The sequence below is a fragment of the Lipophrys pholis genome (genome assembly GCF_963383615.2).
Source record: "Lipophrys pholis genome assembly, chromosome: 5".
NCBI classification, from domain to species: domain Eukaryota; kingdom Metazoa; phylum Chordata; class Actinopteri; order Blenniiformes; family Blenniidae; genus Lipophrys; species Lipophrys pholis.
The window spans coordinates 22,242,568-22,258,799 of NC_137628.1; the positions used below are offsets into that span (position 1 = coordinate 22,242,568).

The 16,232-nt window shown below is 39.6% G+C and overlaps 1 protein-coding gene across 1 annotated transcript; it reads right to left on the reverse strand.

Annotated features, from left to right (window-relative positions):
• Positions 1 to 1,774: 1,774 nt before the first annotated feature.
• Positions 1,775 to 16,182, reverse strand: gucy1b1 (guanylate cyclase 1 soluble subunit beta 1). Its single transcript, XM_080462958.1, has 13 exons — positions 16,018 to 16,182; positions 15,638 to 15,711; positions 13,617 to 13,717; positions 13,368 to 13,486; positions 11,971 to 12,168; positions 10,691 to 10,921; positions 10,381 to 10,497; positions 9,199 to 9,332; positions 7,631 to 7,828; positions 6,031 to 6,268; positions 5,107 to 5,247; positions 3,420 to 3,574; positions 1,775 to 3,173 (listed from the first exon to the last, which is right to left on the reverse strand). Exons 1-13 carry the CDS (start codon positions 16,018 to 16,020, stop codon positions 3,023 to 3,025), a joined length of 1,860 nt encoding a protein of 619 aa, XP_080319084.1. The 5' UTR covers positions 16,021 to 16,182; the 3' UTR covers positions 1,775 to 3,022.
• Between the last annotated feature and the right edge of the window lie 50 nt (positions 16,183 to 16,232).

Below are 16,232 nucleotides of genomic sequence, written 5' to 3' on the forward strand. Positions count from 1 at the left end.
CGTCATCGGCCTGCGTGCCGTTGTTGAAGTGCCTGGCCAACATCATAATGCAGAAGCCGATTACACACCACGGCGTCATTCCTCGCCACGCGACCCTCGGCCCCAACAAAACACAGAACATCTGATCACATTCCTGGACACCTGATACGACACACTCGTTCCACCGGATCAGACAGACGGCCCAGAGCGGCTCGGGTACTGTTGTCATTTGGTACAACGTAAGTTCCCACAGGGCTGCTCTCGTTCTTCACTGTCCACCCATGATTTTTAGTTCTTTATCTCCCTCCATATTCTACATTCCTCAATCCTATTGAGGACTTTTGTTCTGCCTGGAGATGGAAAATGTATGGCCGAGCCAGCATAGTTGTTGTTTTTTACATGACAGTGGGTGGCATAGCTCGGTTGGTAGAGCGGTTGTCTCCCAATCAGATTGCAGGTTGCAGGTTCAACTCCCATCTACATGCCGAAGTGTCCTTAGGCAAGACACTGAACCCCAAACTGCTCCCATTGAAGTGACAGTGCCTTGCTTGGCTGCAGCTTCCAATGGTGTGTGAATGGGTGACAGTGATGAATCATGTAAAGCACTTTGGGGCTGCTCTCAGCGTAAAGGCGCTATATGAGTGAAGTCCATTTACCATAAAAGAAAAAACTATGCTAAAGTTTGCTGTGGTCAGATGCAAACTTCTTTTTGCATCTGGCCACATCACAAGCGATGTTTTCCCTGGCCAAGCAGCGGGGAATATATCGCCTGGCATGGCCATTCCAGCCAGGCACTTCAACAACGGCACGCAGGCCGATGACGTTCCTTCCCCTCCTTCGTCTTTTGTGAGGTTGAATCAACCTCATCAGTGAAGATGAACTGGTGCTCCACTGCAGCCGCCTCCCGCCCGGCGACTCTGGAACACACGACAGTATCAGAAATAGACATAGAGTGGTCACTATTGTGAGGCACAATCGTCATGATTACAATACTGAATTATGTGGCATTTATACAGTGTTGAGAGTAGGCATCAATTGTGGGAATATCTAGGACTTACTCGCGCATAGTAATATCGTGATTCTTTCTGAAGTGTGTTCAACTAACACACCATCAAGTGTAAGATACACCTATCAGAATTTGAAATATTTCATTGTTTTCTGTATTTGTCTTTGTATTTGCTGTATACAGTAAATTCTTCTGTTGTTTTGTATAGTCAACTTTGTGTTGGTTAAGATGTACACGATGTATGTACATTGTTTTTGTGGAAGAAAAAATTAACATATTTGTTCCCGTGTAATTGTGTGTGTTCTTAGTATGAAAACAAAATTCAAAAATATTTCACCACACACATATGTATGTACTGTCCGTAACACTAAACATAACAAAGGCCTAAGTCATTATGCTGAATAGAGAAGAAGTGTTTTCCATTGATTTTAGTGTTTTGCACTGAGCCCATCAGTCCTCAACTGATTCTTATAAATGTTTACTCATGTGATGGTTGTGTGTGTGTGTGTGTGTGTGTGTGTGTGTGTGTGTGTGTGTGTGTGTGTGTGTGTGTGTGTGTGTGTGTGTGTGTGTGTGTGTGTGTGTGTGTGTGTGTGTGTGTGTGTGTGTGTGTGTGTTTCGGAATTGTGTGTAGAGTTCTTTTAGTTTTTCAGAGAGCGACACCATCGCCAAACAAACTGAAAAGTCTGTGCAACAGAAAAAGATTCTCACTTCTCCAGACATGTTTCCGTATTTCCTCTAATTGGACAGAAACAAAACTCAAACTCAGTAAAATCACAGAAAGACACTCATGTGGCAACTGTATATTTCTACACAAATAACTGGCGGGACTTTCAGTTTAGTAATGATTAATTAGAAAAAAGTAAATCTATCCAACACACTGAAGTAAAAGATTAAGGTTTATTTTACTGATAAACATCATGGAGGCACATACAGAAGCTTGATCCATAAAAGCATTCAGTGTTGTCTTTTCAGAAAAATCCATATAATTCAATTAATAGACGTTTATTTTCAGGATGAAAGAATAAATACAAAGTAAAGTGGGGGAAAGAAAATCCCATTGAATATCACAATACTGTGCACTATAAATAAAAATACTGTTTACACACATAAGGTGACTGTGCAATGATTACAGAGGTGTAATAAATACATAAAATAAAGTGTTGGAGACATGTGGACATGTGGACTTTTTGATGAGTAAATAGGAGCTGTACAACTATAGAATTTTATCGATTGGCAAATCGCACTAATTTGTGACCTTAAGAAAATGGTTCATAAATATCAAATCTATCTGTGCAATGTAGTATACGACTGTAGTTAGAATATAACATCTTGTTCAATAACTGACAGACACAGTGAAATAAATATAGTTAAATACATAAGTTCTAAAATCTATAAATCCTTTGTCCTGTTTTGATGGTGCCAGTGTCTAAAGTTCAGTGCAAAACTAAATGTACCGCATATCTAGAGAAAGAACGTAGTACAGTAATGTAATGGTTCTAAATGTGACACTGATTCACAACATTGTACAATATTCTGTTCCTAAAGTCAGATTTTCACCGAAAGCATCTTAAATTAATCGTACATATATATATGTTTTATTTTTGGCTGAGCTGAGACATAAATTCTTTGTATATTTTAAAAAGTTTCACAATACATGGAAAATATTTTGTATATCAAAAATGTTGAGCGAAATCCTGATTATTGTGTGATAAACTACGTAATTTTTCTCCCGAAATTTTTTTTTTAAATAAAATGAGCAAACTTTAAGGTACCACATACTATTTCACTAAACTATTCATGAATACTGCACAAATATACAATATCGTGAGGTTAAGAAGAAGCTGAATGTGGGAGGGCCATCATTATGTTTCACATACACGCTGAAGCAACATTTCATCATACTAAAAATATCTGTATGTCTCTGGATAGATGGTCATTTTATGTTCCACTGGATTATATCGGCTCTGCCTTCAAATATCACTTGACAGTAGCAAAGTGAAGCTTTCATTTAATGAGTGTTTCAGTGATTATTCTTCAAGCTTTAGCTGAGCCGGCCTCTGTATTGTCAGTGGGCGTCCTGGAGAGAAACCACACCTTCATCGGCTCCTTCTTTCCTTTCATGGTGACGGGGCCCCGATACTCCAACTGAAACTGAGGGTCGGCGTTCTCAGCAGACTGCAAACATCTGCGAACACAAATTACACATGTTGGAATTATCCTCGCTGGCATGTCGATTAAAGACGAAACCGATGGCCTCTTGATTCACGTTGAAATGATTTGCAGTTGTTCTTTCATATCACATATTTTCTCACCATTAAAAAATTGTGTTTAAATTATAAAATTCCTACAAGCCTTTTTAATAATTTATTTTTTCCCCCCAAAACCAAAACAAAATACGACAAATAAAACAGAAGGAAGGACTGCTTCTCACCGGCAAGTATATTCAGACACATTTATTTTTCCCTTCTCCCCAGTTGTCTCGGTACGACTTGTGAGGTTGACTGTATTTCCAAAAAGGCAATATCTGGGCATCCTTTGGCCAATGACCCCCGTCACCACTTCTCCTGTGTGAATCCCGATAGTAATCTGAAAATAAAGGGAAGAGTTAAAAAGAAATGGGTCAAAGATACCCCTGCTCCTTCTCAGACTGGCAACGACTTAAATATTTGCTAAAATGAATGTGTATATCTCCTGTCTGAATATAAAATTAAAAGCTGTACTTTTTAAACCTAATTTTAAAGCCTGGAATTATGTAGATAAAAATAAAAAATAAGATATAAATGTGCAGTTTATGCCGGAGACAAAACTTTCCCAGCCTTCAAATAATCCTGCTTGAAGCCCAAATAAAGGATTTGATAAATAATTTTGTGTTTTTAACACACACACAGACAAATATGTTTCTTTCAGTCTTTTAGTCTGTTGACACCAATTCTTTTAAGCTTTCGACTGAAAAGGTGCAACATTCGGTGGGCGGATATGAGACTGACTGCCAGGAGTCTCCTCATAAACGCAAATAATTTTTCTCAAGGTTTTGAAATAAACAGTTCTAAAAGTAGCCTTCTGCAATCTTGAGACTAATATTTACACTCCAGCTCGTAGGCACTTCAGTAGGTTTTCAGAACATGTGTCACAGACAAATGAGAATCTATTTTTGGCTCCGGGATCGTGAGATGATTTGAGTCTGTGTCTGCGGTTAAACCCAGCTCCTCTTCAGCTCGTGCCATGTCACAAATTAAAACAGGCTTTTGTTAACCAGACACGATTTTCCGAAGTTAAGTCTGAACAGTCACTGATACAATAACAATCTCGAACGGCCAGTCAAACAAAAGGGTTTCAGCTTTTTTTCATCCAACTTTTCAATGCTCATTACTTCCCTGAGGACATATGTTCTAATTCACTGAAACATAATTGTATCTGTAATTTAGAACATATCTAGAATTAGACTCTTCAGTGCATATTTAGCATGAATACAATTGTAAATGCTGCATACCTAAATTAATTAACAACAAATTATAATAGTAAAAATACAGTGGTTGGAAAGGCTTCGGCTTAATTTAGATTTTAAAGTATGATGAGAGTGGTTGATATAATTGACAATAATTTAATAAATAAATAAGAATTGAATTGACTGTCACAATTCAAAGTATCTCAAATTATTTGTGACAAAATAACAGGTGCATTCTGACAAAAACAAGGCAGAAATTCATGACAAGTGGCAAATGCAGACAAATCAAAGAGACACTGTCCAGCAGGGACATAATAAGACACAAACAAAACTAATAATGGGTGGAACATAATATTAATCTGTAATATAATTTCAAAACATGGCATCCAAAATGTAATAAATGGTTATGATAGGTATCAGAATATATATTTTACAATATGCAACTACTCCTTTATTACACTATTCTGTTTGAGGCTATCTTTCCTTTTTTCGGAATAGGTTCCTTTTTTTTAAATTCAGTATTTTCTTTCTCAATTTACCTTCTTTTTTCACTGCTGTCCACATCGAACCCTGCAGACGGCATTTCATATTGTGGGCAAAATCCCCACTGGATTTGAAAAATTTTTCCTTTTTAAAAATTCTACAACAAATTTAGGACAGGTTTACATCGCACCTGCACAGGTTGGTCGTCCACTTTGACTTGTCCAGCGATCTCCAACATGTCGAGAGCGAGGTGGCAGATTGACTTGGCGTGGTGTGTGCACGGCTCCGGCAGCCCGCTCACCGTCATGTACTTATCACCAACAGTTTCCACCTTTAAGGGCGCGTGCACAGACACACACACACACACACACACACACACACACACACACACACACACACACACACACACACACACACACACACACAAACACGCACATGTGATTTGTGCTTTTGCTTCACTTTTGTTTCATGAGGGATTATCTGTTCAAACCAAATAACAGAAGGAGTTTTTTTTTTTAAATATACGATAAAACCAACTGAAACACCCATAGATAAACATTTAAACACTTACATCAGCTTTAAGATATTCTGGGCCTCTCTGAGTCCAGCCAAAGCCTTGGGACCACCTAGCCATTCAGCTCATAGAGTAAATATTACTTCTTTTGGTGACCCAGTGCCTGAGGCCGATCCCCTGGAAGTGCCAAGGTCTGTTTGACTTCTTAAAGTGCATTCTTGTCTGAAAGCCTGGAGTGTAAATCTGCTGCACAAGGCCTATAAAATAGTGGAGTCCCTCTGTAAAACTGCACTTTGTTTAGAAGTTAGTACAACCCTTGGGGAGAAAAAAAAAAAAACCTCCAGCCAACTGATAGAAGTACTCTCTTCTAAGTTGCATGTGCTTAAAATTGCGTAACATTATTCCGGTTCCAAAAGTGTGGTGCCTCTCAGCTGCAGAACCGGTAGAGAACATGGAAGCTAAAAGCACTTCAATATCACAAGTGTTTTTTGTTTTTTTTTGAATTTCCAATCTGATCATTATCACGTTCAAGGTTTTTCCAGTGCGAGAATGTTTCTCTATTGAGTGGTATACAGGAATTGAAATGTCCCTGCCTCCAACCTTGTATACATAGGGGTTCTTCCGCGAGTCCGTCAAGATGTCGAAACGGGTGTAAACATCGTTGAGCAGGTTGACTATCTTGATGGCTCCCTCGGCCGAGGCGTGCTTGCTGCAGAACGCGTTGAATCCCACAATGCCGCTGAAGAGAATGGTCACGTTGTCGTAGCGCTTTGCCGGGACTGGCCGTTTGTGTCGCAGCTCGTTGGCAACGGATGGCGGCAGGACAGAATAGAGCAATCTGAAAAGACGAGGGGGAAAAGGAATGACTCGAGCTTCGGGCAAGGGGGGAGTCGTGGCTCTCTCAGGCAGGGGAGTAACGGGCTGGGGCTGGCAGACACTGGTCTGTCCTGTGGATTTATTTGTTCACCCACCACCTTTTGGTCATCTCGCTACGCAAACTGCTCTCCGATGGGAGGGTGGTGTTTCTATGGTAACAGGTCAGAGTATAGCTGCCTGTTATGAACAAAACACCAAACACCTTCCACGATGCATCATAATTTCAAAATACGTGCTTCATAAGGCTAACAAACCCCAGAGCCACACAATATGCATGCAAATGGAGTATATTTCCATCCTTGGGACAAGAATACAGATTTAAATGTAACAGCAAATATTTTTGACAATTTGAACACAATATAGAGAGGTGTCTTTTTTCAGTGCACGTAAAGAAGCCAAATGAGCATGAACATATGTTGTTATTGTCAAAAATCTATGGTCTCATAAACACTCTCTAAAGCAAACAGCAGTGCAGCAACTAGTTCCCTTAAATATTTAGAGAGGAGCCATGAATTCTAATCAATGTTTGTAGCCTGAGGCCCTTTAAGACCAGAGAATGGTTAGAATAATAATAAAGGGATCCTGCGGGAGAGGAGAAGTCTCCCTACCAGAAGACAGTACAGCCACAGCAGTCTTGATAAACACTGCGCTCCACCCATGTTACTCATCCGCAGCTGTCGCCCACTGCTGTGCCAAATTACAATGACAGGTCCTTTTCTGAAACCATGAGTCAAGCCCGAGTGTCCACACCGCAAAGACAAACGTAAGTATACGTCATGTCAGTCAATAGAGACGGACCCCAGGCAGGCATGTTGCCATGTTAGTGTAATTTGTTGTATATATGTATTCTATTGTATCCTCTGTGTCTCCTGAATAGACTTTTGTTTGATCCTAATAGAAGAAGAAAGGCGTGTTCTGGTTTTGTTTCAGTTTTTTTTAAAGCTGTATTAATGCACAATATCTGACACTTATCTTTTGGACAAAGGAAGACAGAATTAGCATCACGGCAATATGACTGTATTTATCATAATTAGTTTAAAGCTGACTCTAATGATAGTGACATGGCTGAGGTACGTAATTGTAATCTAAAAAAGTTTTATATTTATAATAACTCATCGGAGGAAAGTTTGTAAACAGTGACAAATCTGAGAGTGAATGAACAAGTTATTATTTTGAGCAGACGAATGAAGAGGGATGCATATCCCGACCCGATTGGGAGTAAAAAAAAACTGGTTTTATAAAGTAGAATAAATAGGTTTACCCTTTATGTGCGGTTATAATATTTATTTTGCCATAAACTAAAACCTAATACAATTAATCAAACCTGTCTGTCTTCTTCTTCTCGTCCTCCAGGGCCCGCAGTGTGTGCTGGAGGCGATCTGTCAAGATTTCCAGCTCTTGGGTCAGCTTGTACTCCTCACGAAACTGCTCACCCAGCAGCACCAGGTCACGAGTGGCGTCATGAAGTGGGATGTCACTCAGGTACAGCCCTCTCCGTGTCAGATCGTCCAGGTTCATCACACTAATCACAAAGCAGAGATTGGATATTTTTTATCCATCTATATCGATCGATTTGAAAAGAGAAAACCGGAACTTACAGGTCATTCTTTTCATATCTAATCAAGTCTTTTTTTTTTTTAATTGATTATCAATAGTATGTCATGTGGGGTATGTTATACCTTTGGTATGGTTATGGTAATGTAACAATAATATTTCGGGGGGGGGGGTGCCAGCTTTTTAGTTTTGGTATAAGAAATACGACGTATATGATTTGTGTCCGTTGTAATTTGTTGTAGTGCGCTGTATTGTGCATTACAAAATTACAAAGGGCAATGCATTAATAACATTTTCTTAAAACAGAATATTGCAAAGCGGCTCATTGCATCATGTAGAACTCTAAATCAAACCGAGTGTAAACGATGAGCAACAAGCGATGAGCTCACCACCGTCTTGTTGGGGCTGAGCCGACTGTCTCCAGTGAAACGGGCCTCTTGTGAGAAGAGGTCAGTCGCTGTGCTCCACGGGTTCTCTGTAGTCAGATCAATGAACGCGTTTCCAAACCTAACCCCTGTTGCTCACTTCCTTTCAGGCAGTGACATTTCGTAAAAACGCTGATCTTGTCATCCGTTAAGTGCATGATTGGTTACATAAAACCAACGGACGTTAACCGATGTCGCAACAGAAGAATCACGGTAATTACCAGCTCACAGGTTTCTTTGTGCCTTTTGTGTGAATAGAGCTAACCGAAGACAGTGGACATGGAAAATTTTAAATGTATGTTTTTCCAAGCGTTTGGGAAATGCTTCACATCACATTGTTTGGCCGTTCAGTTGTAGTTCAGCGTTTCTATTATTCATTGCCGCTGGTTATTGTTCCTTTGTCCTTCATGTGTCTTTGTTGGGTTTATTAAGTTAAACTTTTGTGTTGACTGCGTGCACCGTGAGTTGAGGGGATGTTTGATGAATTTGACAATAAAGGGCAAACTGCCATTAAATACTCCTCAATTAAATGTGTATTTAATCTACATTTGATTAAAAAAAAAAACAATAATTAGTTTGCTTTACAGATTTTTTTTTACTCCTCTTGCACATATAATTAAAAAAGAGGTACAAGTACAGCAAGTACAAGTGCAGAGCTGAGGCCTTTGGATCGAGTGGCAAAATACAACACAAGTTTACTTAAAATTCTTATCAATCTGTCATATTTCTTTATGTATGTAACAGTGGTTGCATTCACCTCTATAAAACTTCATATAGATAATTTAACTTTTTTTTTTTTTTTTTGGCTTCCATTTTATCCAGAAATTGGTGTTTTCTAATTCAGAAGAGTCAGAGCTTTGCTGCACATTATTCTTCAGCGCTTCTGTCAGGACAGACTGCACTGTGAGCCTACCTGGGTGAGCAAAGAAAAAGGATGTTCTCTGCCTCTGGCAAGTAAATCATCTGTCCTTTCAATCTCAGACAGCTGATCTCCACCCCCGTCAGCTCGTCCTCATTCTCCACCGTCTCCACATTCAGCAGGCCCTCCTGTCAGGATTACATCACACTTATGAATATTTCATTACATGTTCTTCTCTAAATCTGCCTTAAAAACTGGGCACCAGTTCAGCTCACACTTTATTTTTAAACCTGCTTTTTCATTGGATTGGTAAATGTATCACCTCCATATAGGAGAGAATTAGTTGAGCTTTTCTGTGAGTATCAAGTCTTTTCACTCGGTGTTCAGTCTATTTGTAGCACAAAACAACACAAATTGCAAGGCCATGCTGTTGTACAATGTGATAAAGAGGAATCTGAAAGTATCCTTTTTAATCAGTTCTGCTCAGTTTTATTAGGATTGCTTTCCTGTCCTCTGTGGTGGTGCATCGGGTTGTCCTGAACTTGGTTGTGGGGATCGGGATTAAAATCGCACTTGTGGCGGAAGGAAACCTGCCGTACAAACCATCCATGGTGACAGTTGCAATGTCTTCAGTCCCTGTCAAAGGGAGCAATTGAGTAGACACTAACATTTCTATTTATTTATTTATTTGTTGTTTTTTTTTAGACAAACTGAGCCCAGGATGTATCGTGCCTTTGCCTTTAGGCCCAACAATCCACGACCCTGAACGGGAGGAAGTGGTAAAGAAGATAGACGTTTTTCTAAGGTCTTGTGTTTTGAAGCCCCGATATGCAATACAGCTACCAGAAATGTTCTATTTCAGTTGAATATTTACATTGAAAGTTATCACACTCAATTCAGTTATTGTTTCAAAGAAAAAAACTTAAAAGCCCTCTCTTGACATTTCGACTATTGTGCTCCACTTATTGCATAACAGCAGTGCACGATCTCTTCGTTCTGTCTAAAAAAAACACACTGAGCTAAATTTTAGACAGCTTCTAAAAATATCAGTGAGCTCATCCATATTAATATACTGTACAACACCGTCAAGGCATTCTGTCAACTACAATCCAACCTCAATCTGATCGTACTGATTTTCTGCTTCTGCAAATTCTAAGCTGGTACATGAAAAGTATCGACGTCATCAATGCACTGAGACAAGGACAGAGGAGAAGGAGAGTTAAATATAAAATCTACCTTGCTTCGCAGAACAAAGACGGTGTTGATGTGGGATAGGATGCCATGATAGCTGAAGTCGATGTGAGGACGGACCAAAGAAAAAACTGAAGGGAGGATACACGTACCCGGTTGAAGCTGGCATATGAGAAAGAAATGTAAGAAAAATTCAGTTACAGTGAAAATATTCCTGTTAGATAAATAAGAAGATGTGTATTGCCCAAAACAAAAAGAAACAGGGCGTGTCCTGCAGCCGATAAAGCATACTAAAGTATGGACTTCATACGCTTGTCTGTCCAGGAATGATGTTAATTAGATTTCGGGGGCACACCTGTGGCAGGACTCTGTAAATGGCGTTTCCACACTGTGTGAGCATCAGGTCCTTGTCAAACATGAGGTGAAATGGAAAAGCCTTGCAAAATGTGTAGGGGCTGATCCGAGTCTCCTGGGTGCCGTTTTCCTCGAAGCCGTCGAGGTCTTCGTAGAACGCCTCCTCCTCTGAGTCCTTTTCCTCGATGAGAAACTTGATGTGGTCACACTCCTCACTCTTTGGTTGGATCATCTGCATTCGGTGAAATGGAATAAAGGGTGTGAAATTGATGGTCGTGCTGTAAAACAACCCAATATTAGGATGGCGTTACACTTTGGCACAAAATTGCAGCAACAAGTCAGACAAAATTAAATTGCTTGTAGTTTGCGTGATTAATTTCATGAATATTATTCAATGTTGGTATTTAAAAAAATATATATAGATATTTTCCATAGAATTAGGAGGGCAACAAATGGCATTATGGTGTGGGTTTATGGGCAAACGGCTTGCTGACGTCAAGGTGCTGTCTCTGCACCCTGTTGCCACAGCAACACCGGCTAATATTTTCAGAAATTGGGTGTCACGTTTGGAGCGTCTGCCATTTTCTGTTCCGTCTTCATACACACGATTGAAGGAAAATAAATAATAAATCCTGTCCGTGCCATACAATTAGTTTTGGGTGAGAATATAATTGATGAAATGAGGAGGATACTCCATCCAGACACGGAGAACAACATGCTTCAGTTATTGATTACAGGCTATAATAATAACCAAATAGTTTAGGACACCAGGTCTTAAAGTCATCCATTCAAGGTTTAATCAAAACGTCATTAACCTGGTTAATTAAGATGTAAGAATTAAATATAAAAAGCAGCATTTCCTCTGTTCACTAATAAAATATGCACTCCATAGACAGAAAGTTAAATTAAAATTGAGGAGCAGATTTAACTCCCTGAAAGACTCTCAACATCTCAGCGCAAGAGACTCTATAACTTGGATCTAAAAATATACTCTGACTCACAGACATTTGCCGAAAAACCACGCTCAACTGCAGTTGGCACAGCCTTCCCATTAGGGCAGTTGGAAAGTTTCTGTTGTTTGATAATCACAATGCAACCTCTTCAATTAAATTCTGAGAGACGAGCTCTTAAATTCCAGCCCGGAGAGCATCACGGGGAGACAGAGGTTTCGTTATTGTGCAAGTGAATTAAAGAGGGAATGTCAAGTGTTAAGTCGTCTTTACGTAAAATCGGGGCACCGCTGACAATGTGCACCAAAAGAGCAGAAACTGCAAAGCAGACCTTCATCTCTATCTCGGTTCCATGGATTTGTTGGGCGACGGTTTTAATGATGCCAATCACAATGTCTTGCAGGCCTTCTCTCTCCGAGTAGTAGTGAAGAATCAGGTTGTTTCCTTTCTCTGCGTCAGTGCAGCGAAACGAGGGAGCCCTCATTCCCGGGTAAATGGTACCCAGGTGGTCGTGCAAGGCATCCAGATTCTAAAAAATGCAGATTGAAAACGGGATATGCAACAAGGAAATGAAAGCAAGCTAATTAAACGTCGGCCGGCATGTCAAAGGTTGTACATTGTTGCCGTGTAATTATACCTCAAACAGAAATAGATAAAAGTAGATTTAAAACATGAGGTGACGGAAGCAGGGAAAAACAACAGGTGTGTGTTTTTTATTAAGAGTTTAACATGACGCCTTCGCCACAGCATAATTAATAGAAATACATTTACATTTAAAAACGACACAAATCACTCAACCTGTGCAACTCCTGAGGAAACTTAACCTCCCTGAGACCCGGATCGCTCTCTGATCGCTCTACTCGTACTTTTGTTTTTCTGGACTTTGTTGTGTGGGAAATCAGAGGTTGGATCTTCTGCTGGAACCAGCTGTTCAAACAAACTTCTTCTTTATTAATGAATCTTTCAGTTCATTCCTGGCATTCATCTACTTTGCGATACAAGTTTCGCTGTGAAAGAAATTAGCAAGTGGTGCAGATCTGTCCTTCCTTTCTGAGGCCGACTTGTCTCCGGACAGTAACTCATCCAAAGCAAAATGTGAGATGAAATACTCAAATTACATCATCAAAACCAACCAAATTAAATTGTGAAATTCCCCCACAGTTGCCTGATGGACCTTAAGTGACTCTACCTCTTTTTATCCAGATGAATGGTCACTCTATCATCTTCAACATACCAAAAAACAAAAAAACAACACAATTCACAGTATCAACCCCTGTTGTACCCAGTGTAGTCTACAATATACTGCAGTTTAGTATCTCGGGGTTATTGCTTCCTCTTCCAACATTCCAAAGGGCTATTATGCTGGAGCGGTGTTTGTTACAACTTACTTGTGTTTAAACTGCTCTATTTAAGTCAGATATACTGCATGAAGCCAATAATTGGTTTTGTTTAGCTACAATATCTATTGTACCTCAAACTCAAAAGAAATCCTCAAACCTCACTACAAAGTGATTTTCAGAGGACTTTGAGCACAGCAAACCCTCATGTCTTCACCAACCACATGTACAGTAATTCAGGCTTTTCACAATAAAGGCTCAAGGTTGAAATGATGAGTTTGATAAATAAACTCCACCCAAGCCACTATGGAATTTCACAATCATAGAAAATCCATTTAAGTTTTTCTCATCAACTTGAAATAGTATTACGTCTTAAAGGCAAAAGTCCTACCTGCAAGAATTCACGAACATTTGAGCCCAACACACGTAGGATGGTGTCATATCCCGATTCCTGGCAAAACTCAAAAAACATCTTTCCGAACAACTGTAAGATGTCTCCTGCATCAATCTCTGAAATACAGAAACACAAAAGGTTAATTTCTCAGCTTTCAATGCAGATTATGTCATGAAAATCCATCTTTGTTGTATATAACATTACATCTCTGTATTTTCAAAGATTTCAAAGTGTGCTGTCACTTACTGAGAACTTTACTTGCAGCCGCAACTAGATCATATGTTTTGGCATCTTCATATATGATTCGAACGAGGAACTGACCCTCAATATCAAGCTGAGCCTCCCTCCTGAAAACAAAGGGAAGCAGTTAGTCATGAGCTGCAGCAGAAATGTCACCGCAGCAGTAAACAGTCATTGGAGGACGCTTGCACACGCAACCAATAGCTTTGCCTTTTTGGAATTGCCTATCTGTTGTTGCTTAAATCACGTACGGAGTTCTGTTTACATGAACAACTCAGCAGCAACTCTGGGGCCTCCTGTGTGGCCTCTCAGTGCGCACTGTCCTGCTATATCTTACACAGACATTAAATATAAAAAAAAAAAAAGGTTTCGGTCTTGCTTTGAAGGGATTGTGTGGTTGTAAAACTACGCGAATAATCAGCTTTCAATCTACTGCAGCCTTTTTGCTAAACACTCATTCATCTGATAGTACATGTTTTACTGCTACATAATGAGATTCTGATTAAGAATGTTTAACTGAGAAAACAGACTTGATTTACAGGCCTGACCAGCAGCCTCTATTTTTTCATGCTGCGGTACAGCTGGAAAAACATACCAAGGCTGAGATGTTTTGCAAAATAGGAATTCTGCTTTAAATTACTCTGCACATGCAAACCTCAAAGGAGCAAAAGGGACAAACCTGATAAATTGAGCGTGTAATAACAATGAGTTACTTTTGGAGATACAACACATAACCCTGCCCCGCGGTACTTTTTCTGTGGCAGCCTGGAAAATGACCACTTTGGAAAACATTTACACAAGGCAGCTGCAGCTGTCTTTTCCCTTTCTCTCTCTTTTGAGGCAGGGTCAAGCCGCGGGCAGTTTAGAGCATGAATGTAAAATAAACTTAGTTTGAGAAAGATGCGTCAACATACTGAGAAAAAATGTACCGATGAAGGATGGAATTGTCTAGAGAAAAGCTTAATAGCTCCAAGTTCGTTTAGAGATGGGACGTATAGCTTGACAGGTGTAATCAATATGTAAAACGCATAGCAACCCATCCTCTGCATATGTAACAGAAAAACTTGCTGATTTGCAGAACTGCAGTACAAATATATATACTTGACTATATTCCATTTCTTTTTAATCATTTATTCTTGATGCAGGGCTTTTTATACAATTTTTGGAGCACATTTTTCCTACCCATGGGTAGTTTTTGTTTGTTTATTATTTGTTGTTTCAGCTGAGCTGCATTTCAATTGCATCTTATATACTTTCACGACAAAGACTACGAAAGCATCTGTGAATTCTGTCAACAGTAGCCCTCTATTTGTCTTCTACGCTGCTTTATCTACTAGCAAAAGCAGGGTACACCTTAGACAGGTGACAGTCAACAGTTTCTCTGTAAATGTAGATTGACAGCAACGGTAATGGAGGGAACTATAAAGTTTATAAATTACTAACAATGGATGATTCCAGTCCATCAAAGGGCAAACTACATTATATTAAAATACTGCTGTTATTTGACAACCAAAACCTCAAATGTAGTAGTTTAATTAGTCCATGTGGAGTAAAAACATCTCAAATCTACTGTTGAATAATTTGACGTTTGAAAAACACAATGGTGAGGCACATAAAATGCATAAATAGCGATAATTTACTAATAATCTTATTAAGAGAGTGACTTCAGTTTCAGTTTAAACTTTAAATCAATTAAATAACTTCAATAACTAGTTAATAACTACATTTTGCCAAAGGGCATTGTGATATTCTAGTAAAGTCAGATCTTGATGTGTATATATTGATTGGGTTATTGGCTCTGTGCAGACAATAGTTTTAATGAGCCATTTCTATTTTGCCTGTGTGAAGGTTAATGATTACTGAGAAAGTAAACGCGTGTCCCTGCTGTACACACACACACACACACACACACACACACACACACACACACACACACACGAGGCCCTGCTGCTTGTGGTCAGCTTCAGAGTAACCAACGTCGGAAAACCAACAGGCTTTTCAAAAGCAAATACATTCGCAAAACTCACTTGATGTCTTCCCACACTTCCGGCCCATAATTTCTCAAAACCAGGAGCTCCAAGGCGTGATTCACAAAACCATACTGTAAATGCATGGAAAAGACGAGCAGCGTTATAATTATTATTATAGAAAGGAGATAATGGTCCTTCATTCAAGCATTTCTTTTTATACATGCTTTTACACTTTACATAAGCTGAATACACATGCACACCCAGTCCACCTGTTAATGCAACATTGTAGGATGCGGAAAATTATAGGAAATTATACTAAATGCGCTCTTTACAGTAGTCAGCCAGCAGGAAATGTCACATACACCGCGTCGCGCAAGAACAAGTCTCTCTCACTGACATTTAACCCAAACATAAAATCCACAAAGCTGTATACGTACCATGGCGGCTGCGATTTCTTTATATTTTTTTCAGTAAAATCCGTTGAATGTGAGAAAAACCTTCATCGTTTAGTACAGATGCTCAGTGTATCTGCGTCCATCCCCTCCAGTCCGTCTGACTGTGACTGACAGCCCGGCTGTCCAATGGGAAACCGCGGAGCGTCTGACGTCATAGAGCCGTGTCCAATTGGAAAAGAAACATCTGCTGCCGTTCA